This window comes from Oncorhynchus clarkii, chromosome 22 (assembly GCF_045791955.1).
Source record: "Oncorhynchus clarkii lewisi isolate Uvic-CL-2024 chromosome 22, UVic_Ocla_1.0, whole genome shotgun sequence".
Classification (NCBI taxonomy): domain Eukaryota; kingdom Metazoa; phylum Chordata; class Actinopteri; order Salmoniformes; family Salmonidae; genus Oncorhynchus; species Oncorhynchus clarkii.
In genome coordinates this window covers 7,719,036-7,741,726 of record NC_092168.1, presented here as the reverse complement: position 1 = coordinate 7,741,726, position 22,691 = coordinate 7,719,036, and the positions used below count along the sequence as shown (strand labels likewise).

Sequence of the window (22,691 nt, the reverse complement as noted above, 5' to 3'; positions counted from 1 at the left end):
ACCTGCACAAGACCAGCATTTTGGACATTGCACAAGCCTACCTCACCCGGATCTGCAGCAGGCAAAAAAAGGCTTTGGATTGTGAGTCTGCAGTGGAGTTTTGCTCAGTAAAAAGACAATCTGCCTATATGCATTCTTAGAAATGAAATAGTGGGAAAGTGTCTGATACAAAATCTTAAAATTTCAGATTAAAAACTAGTGCTACTTTATTTTAGATGGATCTGATGACTCGTTGTGCACTAATCTTGTGCACAAATATCAATTTTCAAATACTCCATGTTGAGCAATCGTGTTGTCCTCACTGAACATGAAGTAATTTGGTAGATAAATCATGTAGATGGTTGTTTAAATGTAAAAATGCTCCAAAATTGATCCTTGGTTGTCTCTCTCTGCTGGAGGGACAATGTTGTTCCCTGCTGTGACCTGGTTCCTGTTGGTAGCAGGGCTGTTGAGTGTCTGGGCTCAGGACTACTATGAAGAGAGAACAGTGAACAAGAGACCCAGGGGCAGGGGGGCCCAACTGCAAGCTCCAGCCATTGCAACTAACGTGCAAAAACATAGCCGACAAGGTATGAGGGGGAAAAAACATTATCGTTTTTATAGTATAGTTGCTCATTGCAAACAGTTGCCATTTCAAACACTGAGATCACAGATATCTTATTATGTCGCATTTCTGTGACCATAATTCATCAACCCAATAGAAATCCAAATTCCAGCTGAACAAGAGCTTGAGCATGCATCATAAAAACACATGTTAAAGTTTGGCTAACACAGGTGAAGGTGAACACAGTACACTTGGCTAACACAGGTGGAGACAGTAGACAGATATCTATGCTATGAGCGGATGTCCTGGGATATACTACTGTACCTGCTATGTTCCCAAGGAGTTGATATCCTACGGCATTTTCACTCTATGTCATATTAACATGATTTAGCGTGGTCTTTCTGTCCATGTGAGAGATGTAATATCAAGACAAAGAGTTCATTTTAGATTGTGCTTTTGGCATTTTGACGTGATTGTCATAACTTTGAACGATTGCACTCATCTAAAAATGAGTGAAAATAGAAAACACGGGAACTCTTTATTTGAAGGGCACCTACATAAGAACTTCATAACACATTCATAACTCACAATGGCAATTTTTAATAGAATAGCCTTTTGGTGCAATTGTGTGTCTCTGACTCGTCTTCACATGAACACAGCCATTTTAGATGAGGACTGCGGTCTGGAGATTACCTTTCTGCTGGACAGCTCTGAGAGTGCCAAGGAGAACCATGAGCAGGAGAAGCGCTTTGCCATGGATGTGGTGGACAGGCTCCAGGCCGCCCGTCTGCAGACGGGCCGCAGTCTGAGCTGGAAGGCGGCCCTGCTGCAGTACAGCAGTCACGTCATCATCGAGCAGACCTTCAAGCAGTGGAGGGGCACCGACAACTTCAAGTCGCACATCACCCCCATTGTCTACATCGGCCACGGCACCTACACCACCTACGCCATCACCAACATGACCAAGATGTACCTGGAGGAGTCCAGCCCAGGCAACATCAAGGTGGCCATGCTGCTCACTGACGGCATCTCCCACCCCAGGAATCCAGACATCTTCTCAGCTGCCGCTGACGCCAAGAACCAGGGGGTGAAGTTCTTCACGGTGGGCATCACCCGTGCAGCCAACGAGTCAGCCAACGTGGCCCAGCTGAGTTTGTTGGCCAGTTCTCCTGCCTCCCGATACCTCCACAACCTGCAGGATATTGACATTGTGGAGAAAGTCCTCAAAGAAATTGTGAGTATGATCTGCCTTGCATTGCTTCTCAGTAAACACAATGTTGGGTAGTGATGATGACACAATGATACAGTTGTGATTTACATGTAATCAGAGTTGAATTACACAAGATGTTGCAACCAAAATCATCTCAGGAGGCGTTTTTAACCCTCATACTACCAACTACCATGTTTTACATACAACCTAGATCATTTTGATCCAAAGAAGAAACTATTGGAAAAAGCAACAATCATAGCAAAAAATCAACTTAATTCTTATGAAAATATCATTAGACATGTAAATAATGTTATCTGTTTTTTTTAAAACCAAAACAGACTGTTATTTTTGCAAAATTACAGTTAATTAGCATATTCTGTCAAACAAAAATATAAATGTTTCCCTTAAATAATGTGCAACTTTTAGTGCTATCCACATAAGTTTAAAAAAAAGTATCATTTAGTTTTTAGAATTATGAAGTAAATACACATTTTGTCATATCAAAAAAATATCAAAAAAAAGCATGCCCAAATCCTCAGTCACTTAAAACCAAATGTTATTGCAACCCAAATACCATAACAAGTTGCACATATAGAATACTGGATGATATTATAGGAATTCTGGTATTTATATAACGTTTCCCGTAAAACATTTGTTTTAGAAGAATACACACCAATACAGCACTGTTTACATTCAGAGGGTAGTTGGTTCTGTATTACAGTTCTGCCAAGTATGCATACCGCTGACCGACTTTTATGAGCTGTTTTGACTGCAACTAGGCATACAGTATATGTAAGGTAATTTGGATTTTGTACATGGTCAAACCTAGTTATAACCAGTTATAACCATAGCAGAGTACATAAGGTGCTTAATTTCTGCAGATGATCAGTCTATCTGTTCAAAATCCCTGATACAGGTCCCCCTCCACCCTCTGAGGATAATTAATATTATATCTCCAGAGAATCCGGAGATTCAAATAAATACTTTTTTAGATTTTCCAAAGAATAACTACTTTTCGGAGAATACACACCAATGCAGCTCTTTGTGTAGATTGAGTGTATCGGAGTTCTGTATTGCAGTTCGATCAAGTATTTATACCATTGGCAGAAGTTTATATGCCAAAAATTAAGGTAATTTTGGTTTTGTACAAAGTCATAGAATACGTGGTATAGAAAAGTACAATCTCAGGCGAGTGAGTACATGGGGAGTTATATCTCTGCAGATGATCTGTCTATCTGGTCAAAGTCACTGATACAGGTCCCCCTCCACCCCCTATAACTTGGATAACTTGTTATTATGTCTCCAGAGAAATCTAGATTCAAATAAAGGTCCTATCTATCAAATTACTATAGGCGGAATTAGGTGTGTTTGGCTGTCGTGAAAATTACCCCAAAGGACTTGAATTTTTAAGTCTATATGGATGCAGAAACACTAAACAATTATTTAGATTTAGATTACTAAGAACAAGTTGATTGACAAAGTCATGAACATTTTGAAGAATTCATTAAAAAACGATTCCTCTGCGGTCAAAATGACAGCAGGCGGTAGGTAGTATGAGGGTTAAGTAGGATCCAGACTGGAGCCAGAATGACTGACATTCCACAATTCGTAGGGATACAAATTCAAGAGACTGTAGCAAGATAATGAATGGCTATGGATGAGAGTCATGGATTTGGTATTTTTGTTCAATGAGCAGACAGCTGTCTTACATTTTCCCAATAGACATGCTGCTTACCATCTCTATATTGTGAGTGCATATCGCATGGGCTTTACTTTGACTGTGGTATGCTTCCTGGGTTTTCTCAATAAGAGTGAACACAACCTCTTGCGGTCGCACCTTACATTCCTCTGAGGGTAAACAGTCAGGGTGCTTTCAGTGATACTCTTTTATCATACCATTTGGTTTGCATTTGTCTCATTGGTATTACAAGGGACTTTCTACACATTCATTTATTTCAAGTGGCAACATAGCCAAACAGAGCTTGGCACGGAACCATAATTCAAGAAACCCCAAAAAGTCACTTGGACTCAGACACCAGGCTAGTCTAGTTTATACACCGAACAAAAATATAAAAGCAAACATGCAACATTTTCAAAGATTTTACTGAGTTACAGCTCATATAAGGAAATCAGTCAATTGAAATACATGTTTTATACCTTAATATATGGATTTCACATGACTTTGAATACAGATATGCATCTGTTGGTCACAGATACTTTTTTTTAAAATTAAGGGCGTGGATCAGAATACCAGTCAGTATCTCCTTCGCATAGGTTTGACCAGGCTGTTGATTGTGGCCTGTGGAATGTTGTCCCACTCCTCTTCAATGACTGTGTGGAGTTGCTGGATATTGGCGGGAAAAGGAACGCGCTGTCATACACATTGATCCAGAGCATCCTAAACATGTTCAATGGGTGACATGTCTGGAGAGTATGCAGGCCATGGAAGAACTGGGCCATTTTCAGCTTCCAGGAATTGTGTACAGATCCTTGCGACAGATCCTTGCGACATGGGGCTGTGCATTATCATGCTGAAACATGAGGTGATGGCCTGGTTGTCACGTCCTGACCTTAGTTCCTTTGTTATGTTTCTTGTTTAGGTTGGTCAGGGCGTGAGTTGGGGTGGGCATTCTATGTGTTGTTCTAGTTTTGGTTTTCTATGTGTTTGGCCTGGTATGGTTCTCAATCAGAGACAGCTGTCAATCTCTGATTGAAAATCATACTTAGGTAGCCTGTTTTTCCCACTTGATTTGTGGGTAGTTGTTTTCAGTCTTTGTGTGTCTACACCAGACATAACTGTTCCGGTTGTTTGTTTGTTGTTTTGTTATTCAGTGTTCAGTTTTCATTAAATAAGATGAAGACTTACCACACTGCACATTGGTCCTCACCTTATTCCACCGACGACGACCGTTACACTGGTTTCTGACAGTTTGTGCATCTGTGGCACAAATTTTAGAGTGGCCTTTTATTGTCCCCCGCACAAGGTGCACCTGTGTAATGGATATGCTGTTTAATCAGCTTCTTGATATGCCACACCTGTCTGGTGGAGGGATTATCTTGGCAAATGAGAAATGCTCACTAACAGGGATGTAAACAATTTGTGCAAAACATTTTAATGAAATAGGCTTTTTATGCATATGTAACATTTCTGGGATCTTTCATTTAAGCTCATGGGACCAACAATTTACAAGTTGTGTTCATATTTTTGTTCAGTATAGTGAAACATGGGACCGGTGTGTGAAGAGGGGAGGCAAAAGTATGATACATTATGCTAGAGTTTACTAGTCCTGTAATCTAGTTGTAAATGTACCTGGTTTCGGTGTGTTTTGGATGATACAGTATATGATTTCCTCTAATGGTTGTCACTGTTTATTCTCTCTCTACACAGACTGACCTGGCTGATGAAGGGGTAGGTACTATTACATTTTGATGCGTTGATACGCTGTCCTCATTCAACAAATACATAATCAAGTTCAGGGACCCGGCATTAAATAAGAATTTGTTCTTAAGGGACTTGCATAGTTTTTAAAAAAAGGTTAAATAAAAACAAATACAAAAAAAGTGTCTTATATTTGATTCTGAAACCATGTCTTGCCTTTTTGAAGTGTCCCCCGGCCCAACAATGTGCCTGTGAGAAGGGCGAAAGGGGACTCAGTGGCTTAGCCGTAAGTACTTTTTTCCTTTCCAAACGCAGAATACTTTTCCTTTGAAATTTAAGAAGGTGATATATTCCTGAAGGGCTGAATTCAATTAAACGTCCTAAAGAGGAATCTTACAAGATTCTGATATTGTGGGTAATTGCTTGGTTTTAAATACTTACAATAATTGCTTGCTTTTTTTTCTAAGTTACACCCAGTGGTCATAGAAAGCTGTCTTTCTTGCATCTCCATTACCAGCATTCTGAAAATAGTCCAAATGCTACAGGACAAGACAGATTTTTGGTTGTTTTTCTTCATAAGTTTCCTTTAAGCCTCAACTGCTAATTTGTGTTGCCTGTCCTGTCAAGTTGTTGCACATTTCCCTTCCCACATAAGATGTCCCCCATGGAAGCCATGGGCATCCTATGAAGACCTTTACTCGCAATAAATCAGGACCTTTGTCATCGGAAATAACACTTACTACCTCCATTGTCAGCTAGTCAGAGTTGGAGAATGTTGGAGGGGTGTCACGTCCTGACCTTAGTTCCTTTTTTATGTCTCTTTTTGTTTTTTTGTTCTAGTGTTCAGTTTCATTATTAAATCTACCATGAACACGTACCACGCTGCACCTTGGTCCTCTTCACCTTCTTCCACCTATGACAACCGTTACAAGGGGGCTTAAATTGTAAGATTAGGTTATTCTACACAGTAGTTATTTAAGTAAAAATACTTTAATGTACTACTTAAGTCGTTTTGGGGGGAATCTGTACTTTACTTTATTTATATTTTTGACAACTTCACTACATTCCTAAAGAAAATATTGTACTTTTACTCCATACATTTTCCCTGACGACCAAAAGTACTCATTACATTTTGAATGCTTAGCAGGACAGGAAAATAGTCAAATTCACGCACTTATCAAGAGAACACATGGTCATCTTTTGTAAATAATGTCTGAGTGTTGGATTGTGCCCCTGGCTGTCTGAACATTTAAAAACAAGACAATTGTGCTGTCTGCTTTGCTAAATAATAGGAACTTTAAATGATTTATACTTTTGCTTTTGATACTTAAGTATATTTAAAATCAAATACTTTTAGACTTTTACTCAAGTAGTATTTTACTGGCTGGCTTTCACTTGAGTAACTTTCTATTAAGGTATCTATGACAATAGATGTTTTGTTTGAAAGTGAGTTAAATTAATCTCGTGTTGTTACTTCATTCCACAGGGGAAGAAGGGTCGCCCTGGAGATGATGGAGCCCCTGGTCTCAAAGGATTGAAGGTCTTTGATTTGTTATGATTCTTTTTAATTATCTAATTGATCTACATACCTGTTGTGTTCCTGATGTCTCTCTAAAATCAAAGATACAGCCAATTTCCATGTACTATTCTTGTATAGACATACTGCAAATTCCTTATAGGAGTAATAATATAAGGCTTGGGCTCCCAGGTGGCGCAGAGGTCTAAGGCACTGCATCTCAATGCAAGAGGCGTCACTACAGACCCTGGTTCGATTCTAGGCTGTATCACAACCGGCCGTGATTGGTAGTCTCATAGGGCGGCGCACAATTGGCCCAGCGTCGTCCAGGTTTGGCCGGGGTAGGCCGTAATTGTAAATAAGAATTTGTTCTTAACTGACTTGCCTAGTTAAATATAAATGAAATAAATAATCTAAATGGAATAGCTCCAGTGTGTACTGTGTAAATAATATACGGTAGATTGCCATGTTCTCCTTTCCTTTTAGGGAGAGGGAGGACTAAGTGGACTTCCAGGTCGGGATGGCGGAGAAGTGAGTGATATACTTAAACAACACGTAGTACTTCTTATATGAAATGTTCATATGCGGATCTCTATAGATACAGATCTAGGTTCTTAATCTAATCACCCTGTTGCAGGGGAACTTTCCTGCAACACAGGAAATGTAAAACGTGTAGTGTATTTGAGGTTTAAAAATGCTTCTGAAGTTTTCCACTGTGACATTTCAGATTTGATTTACAAAAAAATACATCAAACCCAATAAAAAAAAAATCCATTAATAATAATCCACATAATAATCCACATTTCCTGTTGCTGCAGCAAACTGGCTTAATGTATGTTGATTAAGCATTTATCAATGCATGTACAGCTGTTGCTCACAATCGAACCTATTCTACTGTGTTTGTTTGCAGGGAAAATCTGGTTACAAAGGAGAGAGGGTATGTCATTCAAGATGTCATTACTATTTATGTTATTTTGAAGCTACAGTTCATTCATATGACATATTGCTTTCCATTACACAGGGTGAGAGAGGCGAGTGTGGCACTCCAGGAATGAAAGGGGACAGGGTAGGTATGAGTAATCCACTTTATCTGCTCTCTGAGTCATGCTTTTGTTCTGTTGGTCATACTACAGGTTGATTTATTCAGTACCTTTCTTTACTGTTTCATTGAATGTCCACTCCCAGGGTCCTGAGGGCCCAATGGGCACCAGAGGAGTCAGAGGTCTCCAGGTGGGTAAACAACGGCAACATGTACCTGGAAAATGCCCATGTTCAGATCAAAGTGTTCTACTTTTGTGAAACACCTGTATGAACGCATGTATACTTGCTCCATGCTCCACTCCCCTCCCACGCACACACACACACGCACACACACACACACGCGCACACACACACGCACACATAATGTAGTTGATAATGTCTGTAATCTCTGTAGATCTTCCCAGCAATTTAGCATCCTTATCTGGGCCTTCACTTTATATCCCAATGTGAATTGAGTGAGTGTTCTTTGTTCCTCCCCAGGGTTTACCCGGTCCACAGGGTGACGTTGGACCTGAGGGCCCTCAGGGTAAGAAGGTTAGTAAGGAGACACCTCATCACACACATCTGCTGTCGCCTGTACACTTCCTTTTAAGGGAACTTTCAAAGAGAGGTTCCTGCCACGCGTTGTACTACCTGAGAGTCGAGGGGCATGTGTCTCTCTCCCTTAATAGGCATCTGTGGAAAATACTGGCCCGGTGCCAGTGCCTTCCCCTTCACTAATTCAGCAGTTTTGGGATTAATGCTAGTTTTCACATTCATACTCAGGTTCAGTTAATGGCAGTAGTCCTGTGTCTAAATATACGGTACACTAGGAACTGCCTAAAGCACTGTCTACCTCCTTACCAGTCCTCTATCGGGATTGTCAAGGCACTACAGCTATGAAAAGTCAAATGTTCTCTCTCCATGTGAGAACATGCAGGTTTCCGGTGGAAAGAGAAAAAAGGGTAAACAGAATATTAAAGACAGATGTTGCTCCCATAATATGAGTGTTAACTGTACGTGTTGAGATTTTAGCAGCCTAGTGATTTATCTCTTACTAATTGAATCAGCTCCACCATCAAAGACAATCTTTCAAAACTGGATGGGATAATTGTGGAAAGAGCCATGTTTATAGTCTACCATGTTAGGAATATGTTTTAAGAGAGGAATGTAAGGTGTTGAGCATTTAACTGAGGTCAAATGTGATTTTTATGGAGGTGTGGACTGAAACGTGTTAGAGATCTGCCTTGCTTTGGAAAATGTTTTAAGTGGTTATCTCAGCTTTCTGCTTGACAGGCTCCACTTCTTTGTTGTTTCTTGTTTAGGATGAAATAACTCCTAAATCGTGAGTAAATCTCACGATGACTGCAAACTCTCCAGCAAACCATTGCCTCCAGTAAAATAGCTCTTAATTGTTTTGAGACTAGATGTTTTTGACTACTTTGAGTCGACACCTCAACTGAGACAATGTCTGGCTTTAGGATGTGCCCTGACTTGTTTTAATTTGGAGGGGTAAAATAGTTTTCCCACTTTTCCATATACAGTACAGTTCCGACAATAGCTCCCCACTGGGTATTCACTGGTTGAATCAACGTTGTTTCAACATAATTTGTCAGCGTATTGTGTCATGGAATCAACGTGGAAATTACATTGGATTTGAAAAAAGTAATCAACCAGTACTGTTTTCATCTCATTTCAACCAGCGTTGTAAACATTGAAATTAGGGTTAAACTTAAATACATTGACTTAACAGAATCTTACAGTGCCTTCAGAAAGTATTCACACCCCTTGGCTTTTTCAAAATGTTGCTGTGTTACAGCCTGAATTTAAAATGGATAAAATTTGAGTTTTTTTTTTGTCACTAGCCTACATACAATTCCCATAACGTCAAAGTGAAATTATGTTTTCAAAATTTAAAAAATACTAATAAAATATGAAATGCTGACATGTCTTGAGTCAATAAGTATTCAACACCTTTGTAATGGCATGCCTAAATAAGTTACATAATAAGTTGCAAGGACTCACTGTGTGCGCAATAATAGTGTTGAACATGATTTCTGAATGACTACCTCATCTCTGTACCCCACACATACAAATGATCTGTAAGGTCTCTCAGTCGAGCAGTGAATTTCAAACACTGATTCAACCACAAAGACCAGGGAGGTTTTCCAATGCCTTGCAAAGAAGGGCACCTAATGGTAGATGGGTAAAAAATAAGTTAGAGCAAGGGTTGCCTTCCAGAGAGACAGATTGTAACATTCTCTGTTTCACGGAAACATCGCTCTCTCGGGATATGTTGTCGGAATCAGTTCAGCCACCGAAATACCTTATTTAAGTAAGTATTCAGACCCTTTGCTATGAGACTCAAAATTGAGCTCAGGTGCATCCTGTTTCCGGACATGATTTGGTGTTGGTCCAACAGTTGACAGTGTATGTCAGAGAAAAACCAAGCCATGAGGTCGAGGAAATTGTCTGTAGAGCTCCGAGACAGGATTGTTTTGAGGCACAGATCTGGGGAAGGGTACCAAAAAATGGATCCCAAGAAGACAGTGACCTCCATCATTCTTAAATGGAAGAAGTTTGGAACCACCAAGACTCTTCCTAGAGCTGTCCGCCCGGCCAAACTGAGCAATCGGGGGAGAAGGGCCTTGGTTAGGTAGGTGACCAAGAACCCGATGGTCACGCTGACAGAGCTCCAGAGTTCCTCTGTGGAGATGGGAGAACCTACCAGAGGGACAACCATATCTGCAGCACTCCACCAATCAGGCATTTATGGTAGAATGGCCAGACGGAAGCCATTCCTCAGTATAAGGCTAGGGCTGTTACGGTGACCGTATTACCGCCACACCGACGTTCACGAGTCATGAAGGCAGTCAAATTCCACATGACTGTTTAGTCACAGTAATTAGGCTTCTCAAATCAAATCAAAGCTTAGTCAAAGTTTCACCTTACAGTGAAATGCTTACTTACAGGCTCTAACCAATGGTGCGGGGAAAAAGGTACAGTGAGGGAAGAAAGTATTTGATCCCCTGCTGATTTTGTACATTTGCCCACTGACAAAGAAATGATCAGTCTATAATTTTAATGGTAGGTTTATTTGAACAGTGAGAGACAGAATACCAACAAAAAAATCCAGAAAAACGCATGTCAAAAATGTTACAAACTCGAACCTTCAGCTCCCTCCACAGATTTTCTATGGGATTAAGGTCTGGAGACTGGCTAGGCCACTCCAGGACCTTAATGTGCTTCTTCTTGAGCCACTCCTTTGTTGCCTTGGCCGTGTGTTTTGGGTCATTGTCATGCTGGAATACCCATCCACGACCCATTTCCGATGCACTGGCTGAGAGAAGGAGGTTCTCACCCAAGATCTGACGGTACATGGCCTCGTCCATCGTTCCTTTGATGCGGTGAAGTTGTCCTGTCCCCTTAGCAGAAAAACACCCCCAAAGCATAATGTTTCCTCCTCCATGTTTGACGGTGGGGATGGTGTTCTTGGGGTCATAGGCAGCATTCCTCCTCCGCCAAACACGGCGAGTTGAGTTGATGCCAAAGAGCTCCATTTTAGTCTCAGCTGACCACAACACTTACACCCAGTTGTCCTCTGAATCATTCAGATGTTCATTGGAAAACTTCAGACAGGCATGTACAGTGGGGAGAACAAGTATTTGATAACCTGCAAAATCGGCAGTGTTTCTTACTTACAAAGCATGTAGAGGTCTGTCATTTTTATCATAGGTACACTTCAACTGTGAGAGACGGAATCTAAAACAAAAATCCAGAAAATCACATTGTATGATTTTTAAGTAATTAATTAGCATTTTATTGCATGACATACTTGTAAGTATTTGATCACCTACCAACCAGTAAGAATTCCGGCTCTCACAGACCTGTTAGTTTTTCTTTAAGAAGCCCTCCTGTTCTCCACTCATTACATGTATTAACTGCACGTGTTTGAACTCGTTACCTGTATAAAAGACACATGTCCACACACTCAATCAAACAGACTCCAACCTCTCCACAATGGCCAAGACCAGAGAGGGTGTAAGGACATCAGGGATACAATTGTAGACCTGCTCAAGGCTGGGATGGGCTACAGGTCAATAGGCAAGCAGCTTGGTGAGAAGGCAACAACTGTTGGCGCAATTATTAGAAAATGGAAGAAGTTCAAGATGACGGTCAATCACCCTCGGTCTGGGGCTCCATGCAAGATCTCACCTCGTGGGGCATCAATGATCATGAGGATGGTGAGGGATCAGCCCAGAACTACACGGCAGGACCTGGTCAATAACCTGAAGAGAGCTGGGACCACAGTCTCAAAAAAAAACATCAGTAACACACTACACCGTCATGGATTAAAATCCTGCAGCGCACGCAAGGTCCCCCTGCTCAAACCAGCGCATGTCCAGCCCCATCTGAAGTTTGCCAATGACCATCTGGATGATCCAGAGGAGGAATGGGAGAAGGTCATGTGGTCTGAAGAGACAAAAATACAGCTTTTTGGTCTAAACTCCACTCGCCGTGTTTGGAGGAAGAAGAAGGATGAGTACAACCCCAAGAACACCATCCCAACCGTGAAGCATAGAGGTTGAAACATCATTATTTGGGGATGCTTTTCTGCAAAGGGGACAGGGCGACTGCACCGTATTGAGGGGAGGATGGATGGGGCCATGTATCGCGAGATCTTAGCCAACAACCTCCTTCCCTCAGTAAGAGCATTGAAGATGGGTCGTGGCTGGGTCTTCCAGCATGACAACGACCCGAAACACACAGCCAGGGCAACTAAGGAGTGGCTCCGTAAGAAGCATCTCAAGGTCCTGGAGTGGCCTAGCCAGTCTCCAGACCTGAACCCAATAGAAAATCTTTGGAGGGAGCTGAAAGTCCGTATTGCCCAGCGAAAGCCACAAAACCTGAAGGATCTGGAGAAGGTCTGTATGGAGGAGTGGGCCAAAATCCCTGCTGCAGTGTGTGCAAACCTGGTCAAGAACTACAGGAATCTACAGTATAATCTCTGTAATTGCAAACAAAGGTTTCTGTACCAAATATTAAGTTCTGCTTTTCTGACGTATCAAATACTTATGTCATGCAATAAAATGCTAATTAATCACTTAAAAATCATACAATGTGATTTTCTGGATTTTAGTTTTAGATTCCGTCTCTCACAGTTGAAGTGTACCTATGATAAAAAATTACAGACCTCTACATGCTTTGTAAGTAGGAAAACCTGCAAAATCGGCAGTGTATCAAATACTTGTTCTCCCCACTATATATGTGCTTTCGTGAGCAGGGGGACCTTGCAGGCGCTGCAGGATTTCAGTCCTTCGCGGCGTAGTGTGTTACCAATTGTTTTCTTGGTGACTATGGTCCCAGCTGCCTTGAGATCATTGACAAGATCCTCCCGTGTAGTTCTGGGCTGATTCCTCACCGTTCTCTTGATCATTGCAACTCCGAGGTGAGATCTTGCATGGAGCCCCAGGCCGAGGGAGATTGACAGTTCTTTTGTGTTTCTTCCATTTGCGAGTAATCTCACCAACTGTTGTCACCTTCTCACCAAGCTGCTTGGCGATGGTCTAATAGCCCATTCCAGCCTTGTGTCCCTGACAATCTTGTCCCTGACATCATTGGAGAGCTCTTTGGTCTTGGCCATGGTGGAGAGTTTGGAATCTGATTGATGGATTGCTTCTGTGGACAGGTGTCTTTTATACAGGTAACAAACTGAGATTAGGAGCACTCCCTTTAAGAGTGTGCTCCTAATCTCAGCCCGTTACCTGTATAAAAGACATCTCGGAGATAGAAGTCTTTCAGATTGAGAGGGGGTCAAATACTTATTTCCCTCCATTAAAATGCAAATCAATTTATAACATTTTTGACATGCGTTTTTTTCTGGATTTTTTTGTTATCTGTCTCTCACTGTTCCAGTAAACCTGCCATTAAAATTATAGACTGATCATATCTTTGTCAGTGGGCAAACCTACAAAATCAGCAGGGGATCAAATACTTTTTTCCCCTCTTCCCACTCTGACATCAATGCAAATGTTTTGGAAATCTAACACTTCATGAGAGCCCATGAGCTCATTTCTATGACTATGCAATTAAGGCAGAAAACAGAGTGATGGCTGCTAATAAAAAGAGGAGGCTCCCATCAGCTTTCAATAGGCTAGGCCTACTATATTTATTTCTCAACCTTCCTAATATTAAGCGCATTGCTAATATTTACAACATGAGTATAACCTACCTGGCTGGCATGAAAATAAACCATGGGGGAAAACGTCCTCCATTCGCTATTTAAGTGCATAGATGACATGTATTTTTTCCCGCTGCACCTGTTTTGATACAGGTGCATGATAATGGTCCATTCTAAATCAAAACAAATGTCACACATATATTATTAGTATGTAAAGACAAGATCAACATCAAAATGGCGCCGACAAAGAGGGCTGCCTCGCTTCTCGTCCTTAGGAAACTTTGCAGTATTTAGTTTTTTTTACGTATTATTTCTTACATTGTTAGCACAGAACATTTTAAGTGTTATTACATACAGCCGGGAAGAACTATTAGATATCAGAGCGGCATCAACTTACTAGCACTACGACCAGGAATGCGACTTTCCCAAAGCGCATCATTTGTTCGAACTACCCTGTGAATTTGAGCTGATTCCAGAGACACCCAAAACAACACCGCCAGAGAAGAGGTAGACGGAACGGTCTTCTGGTCAGACTTCGAAGGCGCACACACCACCCACCACTTCCAAGTATATTACTCGCTAATGTCCAGTCTCTAGATAACAAGGTAGACGAAATTAGAACAATGCTTGCTTTCCAGAGAGACATCAGGGACTGTAACAAACTCTGTTTCACGGAAACGTGGCTCTCTCGGGATATGCTGTTGGAGTCGATACAGCCACCTGGATTCTTTGTACGTCACGCCGACAGGAATAAACACCTCTCCGGGAAGAAGAAGAGCGGGGTGTATGTTTCATGATTATCGACTCGTGGTGTAATTGTAACAACATACAGGAACTCAAGTCCTTTTGTTCACCTGACCTAGAATTCCTCACAATTAAATGCAGACCGTATTATCTCCCAAGAAAATTGTCTTTGGTTATTGTCACAGCCGTGTATATCCCCCCTCAAGCCGATACCACGACGGCCCTCAAGGATCTTCACTGGACTTTATGCAAACTGGAAACCATATATCCTGAGGCTGCATGTTTTGTGCTGGCAAAACTCTGGATCACTGCTACTCTAACTTCCACGATGCATACAAGACCCTCCCTCGCCCTCCTTTTGGCAAATCCAACCACGACTCCATTTTGCTCCTCCCTTCCTATAGGCAGAAACTAAAACAGGATGTACCTGTGTTAAGAACTATTCAATGTTGATCTGATGGAATCCACACTCAAGATTGTTTTGATCATACAGACTGGGACATGTTCCAGGTAGCCTCAGAGAATAATATTGACGTATATGCTGATTCGGTGAGTGAATTTATAAGAAAGTGCACAGGAGATGTTGTACCCACTGTGACTATTAAAACCTACCCTAACCAGAAACCGTGGATAGATGGTGGCATTTGCGCAAACTGAAAGCGTGAACCACCGCATTTAACCATGGAAAGGTGACTGGGATTATGGCTGAATACAAACAGTGTAGTTATTCCCTTTGCAAGGCAATCAAAGAAGCGAAATGTCAGTATAGAGACAAAGTGGAGTCGCAATTCAACAGCTCAGACACAAGACGTATGTGGCAGGGTCTACAGACAATCACGGACTACAAAGAGAAAACGTCACGAACACCGACGTCTTGCTTCCAGACAAACTAAACACCTTCTTTGCCCGCTTTGAGGATAATACAGTGCCACCGACATGGCCCGCTTACACGGACTGTGGGCTCTCCTTCTCCATGGCCGACGTGAGTAAGACATTAAACGCGTTAACTCTTGTAAGGCTGCCGGCCCAGACAGCATCCCTAGCCGCGTCCTCAGAGCATGCGCAGACCAGCTGGCTGGGGTGTTTATGGACATAGTCAATCTCTCCCTCTCCCAGGCTGCTGTCTCCACATGCTTCAAAATGGCTCCCGTTGTTCCTGTACCCAATAAGGCAAAGGTAAACTAAATGACTATCGCCCCATAGCACTCACTTCTGTCATCATGAAGTGCTTTGAGAGGCTAGTCAAGGATCATATCACCTACTCCTTACCTGTCACCCTAAACCCACTTCAATTTGCTTACTGCCCAAATAGGTCCATAGACGATGCAATCGCCATCACACTGCACACTGCCCTATCCCATCTGAGGAATACCTATGTAAGAATGCTGTTCATTGACTATAGCTCAGCATTCAACACCATAGTACCTTCCAAGCTCATCATTAAGCTAGAGGCCCTGGGTCTCAACCCTGCCCTGTGCAATTGGGTCCTGGACTTCCTGAAAGGCCGCCCCCTGATTGTGAAGTTAGGAAACAACACCTCGCTGATTCTCAACACTGGGGCCCCACAAGGGTGCGTACATAGCCCCCTCCTGTACTCCCTGTTCACCCATGACTGCGTGTCCATACACGCCTCCAACTCAATCATCAAGTTTGCGGATGACACTACAGTGGTAGGCTTGATTACCAACAACGACAAGACAGCCTACAGGGAGGAGGTGAGGGCACTCGGAGTGTGGTGTCAGCAAAACAACCTGTCACTCTACGATCAACAAAACAAAGGAGATGATCGTTGACTTCAGGAAACAGCAGAGGGAGCACCCCCCTATCCACATGATGGGACAGCAGTGGAGAAGGGGGAAAGTTTTAAGTTCCTCGGCGTACACATCACAGACAAACTGAAATGGTCCACCCACACAGACAGTGTGGTAAAGAAGGTGCAACAGATCCTCTTCAACCTCAGGGGGCTGAAGAAATTTGGCTTGTCACATAAAACCCTCACAAACTTTTACAGATGCACAATTGAGAGCATCCTGTCGGGCTGCACTCACAATAACATTTGATAACCATGTGTATGTGACCAATAAAATGGTATTTGATTTGATTTGAAATCAAGAATAGTCTGATGCGTGACAAAATTAGCCTATCACTTGTGAATTATATATCATCACTAGTGAATGATGCACAGCGTAAGAAACAATGTATTTATTTTGCAACTTTTAGTCACACACCTCATGTAGCCTACCCATAGGCCTATATGCTGCCACAAACACTCAAACTGGACAGTTCTATCTCAATCTCTTCATTCAAAGGCTCAATCATGGACACTCTTACTGACAGTTGTGGCTGCTGAGCGTGATGTATAGTTGTCTTTACCTTCCTGCCTTTTGTGCGGTTGTCTGTGCCCAATAATGTTTGTACACTGTTTTGTGCTGCTACCATGTTATGCTGCTGCCATGTTGTGTTACTACCGTGTTGTTGTCATGTTGTGATGCTATCGTGTATGGCACGTGTCTTTGGCTATGCCGGATTAAGTAATATGACATGCTATTCTATAAAATAATTTCTCCGTAATTAATATTACCTGATTGAGCTAATCATGTAAATATAATTAACTTGAGAGTCGGGGCACCACAAAATAATATTTATATAGCTGTTATCTTCCGAATAAACTCTTAAAGACGTAGTAATATTTTACATCAATAGCAGTCAATATTAATCGTCACCTTAATTCAGTCTCATCTGAAAGTTGTAAATTCTTGGTTATCTTCACGAACCCCCGAACACGTTGAATCAGCAATACAAAATTGGGTTTAATTATTTATTTACAGTGGGGCAAAAAGTATTTAGTCAGCCACCAATTGTGCAAGTTCTCCCACTTAAAAAGATGAGAGGCCTGTAATTTATCATAGGTACACTTCAACTATGACAGACAAAATGAGAAAGAAAATCCAGAAAATCACATTGTTGGATTTTGAATGTATTTATTTGCAAATGATGGTGGAAAATAAGTCTGATGGTTGGTTTCGTTCTGTAGTTATTATCTGAACCATTCTGTCATCAGACCGTCATCCTCACATCCTCGGAACAGGAGGTTATATTGTCGTCAAAGCTTTATATAGGAAGGGAGAGGAGGGCATGTTTGAAAAGTTTTATAACCCATGTCCCTTCACAGGGGCGGGCCACTGATTGAGCAGAGCCCTAACCTTATGAAAACCCAAATCTCACATTTTAGAAGCTAAAATCACATTTCATCCCATCACGAATCATTTCATATTCAAACATTTAAATTGAACAACAATTCCATGTGAATCCGATAACTCTGATGTGTAGACTTTCCACTGTAGAGTTTATGTCATCTTATCATTGATGCGAATGTCTCAGATGACAACCGAACTGACATCATATTCATTAAGTACCACTGCATATGTTCAATTGGTCGGATTACCAGAATATAGTTAATTTCCCCCCACCTTCTGATGTTCCCAGAATCTCTATGTTTGCAAATGGGGTTTGCAAATGTAACATCAGTAGGGTAGAGAGAGGAAAAAGGGGGAAAGAGGTATTTATGACTGTCATAAACCTATCCCCAGGCCAACGTCATGACACATGCTATGTGTTTGTCTTTAGGTCTCTCTTTATGTAGTGTTGTGGTGTCTCTCTTGTTGTGATGTGTGTTTTGTCTTATATTTTATATATTTTATATATTTGTATATACAGTTGAAGTTGGAAGTTTACATACACCTTAGCCAAATACATTTAAACTCAGTTTTTCACAATTCCTGACTTTTAATCCTAGTAACAATTCCCCTGTCTTAGGTCAGTTAGGATCATCACTTTATTTTAAGAATGTGAAATGTCAGAATAATAATAGAGAGAATGATTTATTTCAGTTTTTATTTCTTTCAACACAGTTCCAGTAGGTCAGAAGTTTGCATACACTCAATTAGTATTTGGTAGCATTGCCTTTAAATGGTTTAATTTGAGTCAAATGTTTCCGGCCTTCCACAAGCTTCCCACAACAAGTTGGGTGAATTTTGGCACATTCCTCCTGACAGAGCTGGTGTAACTGAGTCAGGTTTGTAGGCCTCCTTGCTCGCACACGCTTTTTCAGTTCTGCCCAAAAACTTTATATAGAATTGAGGTCAGGGCTTTATGATGGCCACTCCAATACCTTGACTTTGTTGTCCTTAAGCCATTTTGCCACAACTTTGCAAGTATGCTTGGGGTCATTGTTCATTTGGATGTCCCATTTGCGACCAAGCTTTAACTTTCTGATTGATGTCTTGAGATGTTGCTTCAATATATCCACATAATTTCCCTTCCTCATGATGCCATCTATTTTGTGAAGTGCACCAGTCCCTCATGCAGCAAAGCACACCCACAACATGACGCTGCCACCCCCGTGCTTCACGGTTGTGATGGTATTCTTCGGCTTGCAAGCATCCCCCTTTTTCCTCCAAACATAATGATGGTCATTATGACCAAACAGTTCTATTTTTGTTTCATCAGACCCGAGGACATTTCTCCAAAAACCGCAAACCGAAGTGCAGATGCAAACCGTAGTCTGGCTTTATTTTAATGGTGGTTTTGGAGCAGTGTCTTCTTCCTTGCTGAGCGGACTTTTAGTTTATGTCGATATAGGACTCGTTTTTACTGTGGATATAGATACTTTTGTACCTGTTTCCTCCAGAATCTTCACAAGGTCCTTTGCTGTTGTTCTGGGATTGATTTGCACTTTTCGCACCAAAATCCGTTCATCTCTAGGAGACAGAACGCGTCTCCTTCCTGAGCTGTATGACGGCTGCGTAGTCCCATGGTGTTTATACTTGCGTACTATTGTTTGTACAGATGAATGTGGTACCTTCAGGCGTTTGGAAATTGCTCCCAAGGATGAACCAGACTTGTGGAGGTTACAATTGTTTTTCTGAGGTCTTGGCTGATTTCTTTTGATTTTTCCATGATGTCAAGCAAAGAGGAACTGAGTTTGAAGGTAGGCCTTGAAATATATCCACAGGTACACCTCCAATTGACTCGAATGATGTAAATTAGCCTAAAGCCATGACATCATTTTCTGGAATTTTCCAAGATGTTTAAAGGCACAGTCAACAAACCTCTCTGATCTCCCCATCCCGGATCTGGGATCGTGAATACAGACTCAAGCTCATTACCATAACGCAACGTTAACTATTCATGGAAATCGCAAATGAAATGAAATAAATATGCCATCTCTCAAGCTTAGCCTTTTGTAAACAACACTGTCATCTCAGATTTTCAAAATATGCTTCTCAACCATAGGAAAACAATCATTTGTGTAAAAGTAGCTAGCTAGCGTAGCATTTAGCGTTAGCATTAGCGTTAGCATCCAGCACGCAACATTTCAACAAAAACATAAAAGCCTTCAAATAAAATAATTTACCTTTGAAGAACTTCGGATGTTTTCAATGAGGAGACTCTCAGTTAGATAGCAAATGCTCAGTTTTTCCAAAAAGATTCTTTGTGTATTAGAAATAGCTCAGTTTTGTACATCACATTTGGCTACAAAAAAAAAAACGAAAATTCAGTCCTCAAAACGCGAACTTTTTTCCAAATTAACTCCATAATATCGACTGAAAACATGGCAAACGTTGTTTAGAATCAATCCTCAAGGTGTTTTTCACATATCTCTTCGATGATATATCGTTCGTGGAAGCATGGTTTCTCCTCTCAATCAAATGGAAAAATACTTGCACCTGGCTTTGCGCACCAATTTCGACGCAGGACACCAGGCGGACACTTGGAAAATGTAGTCTCTTATGGTCAATCTTCCAATGATATGCCTACAAATACGTCACAATGCTGCCGACTTCTTGGGGAAACGGCAGAAGGTCTAAGCTTATTCCTGTCGCATTCACAGCCATATAAGGAGACATTAGAAAACAGAGCTTCAGAAATTCTGCTCATTTCCTGTTTGACGTTTCATCTTGGTTTCGCCTGTAGAATGAGTTCTGGGGCACTTACAGACAATATCTTTGCAGATTCTGAAACTTCAGAGTGTTTTCTTTCCAAAACAAGAATATGCATAGTCGAGCATCTTTTCGTGACAAAATATTGCGCTTAAAACGGGAACGTTTTTTATCCAAAAATGAAATAGCGCCCCTAGAGATCCAACAGGTTATTAATGTAACGATCCTCTTCCTGTGAATGACTGGACCAAAGCGCAGCGTGAGACGTGTTCATGATATTTTATTAAAACCAGAACACTAGAACAAAAAATTACAAAGAGGAAAACGAACAGTTCTGTAAGGAAACTAACTATACAGAAAACAACTACCCACAAAACCCATGTGGGCAAGAGCTACCTAAGTATGGTTCCCAATCAGAGACAACGATAGACAGCTGTCCCTGATTTAGAACCATACCCAGCCAGAAACAGAGAAATACAAAAACATAGAAAAAATAACATAGAATACCCACCCTAGTCACACCTTGGCCTAACCAAAATAGAGAATAAAAACCTCTCTATGGCCAGGGTGTGACACTTAATGTATGTAAACTTCTGACCCACTGGAATTGTGATACAGTGATTTATAAGTGAAATAATCTGTCTGTAAACAATAGTTGGAAAAATGACCTGTTCCGACTTCAACTGTAATTGGTATCATGTTGGGATTACCATATCTCTAAGTAAAATAAATTAAAAGACAATGGTTCTATGTGATGTCAGTTAACATTAATCTGAATCTGAATGTAAATGTAAAACAACGGAATGTAAAAGTTTGTCTGAACTGCCTAGACTGAATAAGAGCTTTGTACCGCCCTTTAGCTGAAACCCACTCCCTTGTTCTTGACATTGGATCTGTATTATGCTGCTGTCTTTGTTTGCTGCTACCTTTAATCTTTGTCTCTTGTGTTTGTCATCACAGGGTGATCGGGGTCAAGCTGGCCCGGCCGGAATTCAGGGAGAAAATGGTATTGGACTTCCTGGACCAAAGGTACATTTAGTCTGTTTTTGCTTTTGTCTAACTAATGAATTGTTTTATGTTACCTGTTCCATCTCACCGTGTCTTTTGTGCAGGGTGATCTGGGATTCCAGGGAAAACCCGGCCCCCCTGGTCCGCCAGGGTTGAGTGAATATGGCCAGCCAGTGAGTGGAATGAAACAACCGACTAGCATTTTACTGTAGCTTACTACATTATGTAGTGTGGTTTCATTGGCAACCTGATACACTTTGTGAGTGATACTATACACTCAGTGCACAAAACATTAAGAACAACTTCCTAACATTGAGTTGCACCCCTCAATTGACTCAAGGCTCAATTGACTCAAGGCTTAAAAACTAGTCTTTAACCTGTCTCCCCCCTTCATCTACACTGATTGAAGTGAATTTAACAGCTGACATCAATAAGGGATCATAGCATTCACCTCGATTCACATGACCAGCCTTTGTCATGAAAAGATGAGCTGTCCTTAATATTTTGTATTCTCAGTGTATAATATCACAGTAGGAAATGTGAGCTGATGACAACTACATAGACAGTGTCATCTGACCCAATGTTGGTAAAAGGATAATGCTGGTTTATTTTACAGGGGCCTCAAGGGCCACAAGGTTTTCAAGGGGAGAAAGGACCCCACGGAGAGGGGCTCCCTGGGCCAAAGGTATGATTACGATTTTATCATGAATAAAAGGGAAAATACAATAGAGAAATTATCTGGGTACAGCTAGAATGCGCTCCTCTTCATTTTTATCCTCCATTCTTTCTATTGCGTTAGCCCACAGAATTGTGTTAGCCCACAGCATCATTTCTGGGATTACCATTAGCTACAATGCTGGAAGCAGAATGTCCACTCAAAAGACCTTCTTTGTGTTACACCAATAGCAGAAACAGACCTAAACCTTCCATAAATCAGACGGCTTCTCAACCTCTTGATTCTACCAGCGCCTGGGCTGTTGAAGATGGCCATCTGTTGGGCCACAATTAGCCTCAGAAACTGACAAGGAGTTACATAAGCATGAAAGCACAACTCTCATTCACTGGATTTCAGAGGGAAGAACTGTGTAATAAACACATTTACTGCATCTGCCAAAGCCAGGCCCTGCTCTTCTCCAAAGTAGTCTAC

At 41.4% G+C, this 22,691-nt stretch overlaps 1 protein-coding gene across 1 annotated transcript in view; it reads left to right on the top strand.

Moving 5' to 3' along the window:
* Positions 1–403: 403 nt before the first annotated feature.
* Positions 404–22,691, top strand: part of LOC139380051 (collagen alpha-1(XXVIII) chain-like) — a 32,486-nt gene continuing 10,198 nt past the window's right edge. The window contains exons 1-13 of the mRNA XM_071122519.1: positions 404–569; positions 1,204–1,778; positions 5,143–5,163; positions 5,360–5,419; positions 6,620–6,673; positions 7,136–7,180; positions 7,560–7,586; positions 7,671–7,715; positions 7,835–7,879; positions 8,171–8,224; positions 21,497–21,565; positions 21,649–21,717; positions 22,161–22,229. Coding sequence (XP_070978620.1) covers positions 404–569; positions 1,204–1,778; positions 5,143–5,163; positions 5,360–5,419; positions 6,620–6,673; positions 7,136–7,180; positions 7,560–7,586; positions 7,671–7,715; positions 7,835–7,879; positions 8,171–8,224; positions 21,497–21,565; positions 21,649–21,717; positions 22,161–22,229 — 1,299 coding nt within the window. The remainder of the gene's footprint in view (positions 570–1,203; positions 1,779–5,142; positions 5,164–5,359; positions 5,420–6,619; positions 6,674–7,135; positions 7,181–7,559; positions 7,587–7,670; positions 7,716–7,834; positions 7,880–8,170; positions 8,225–21,496; positions 21,566–21,648; positions 21,718–22,160; positions 22,230–22,691) is intronic.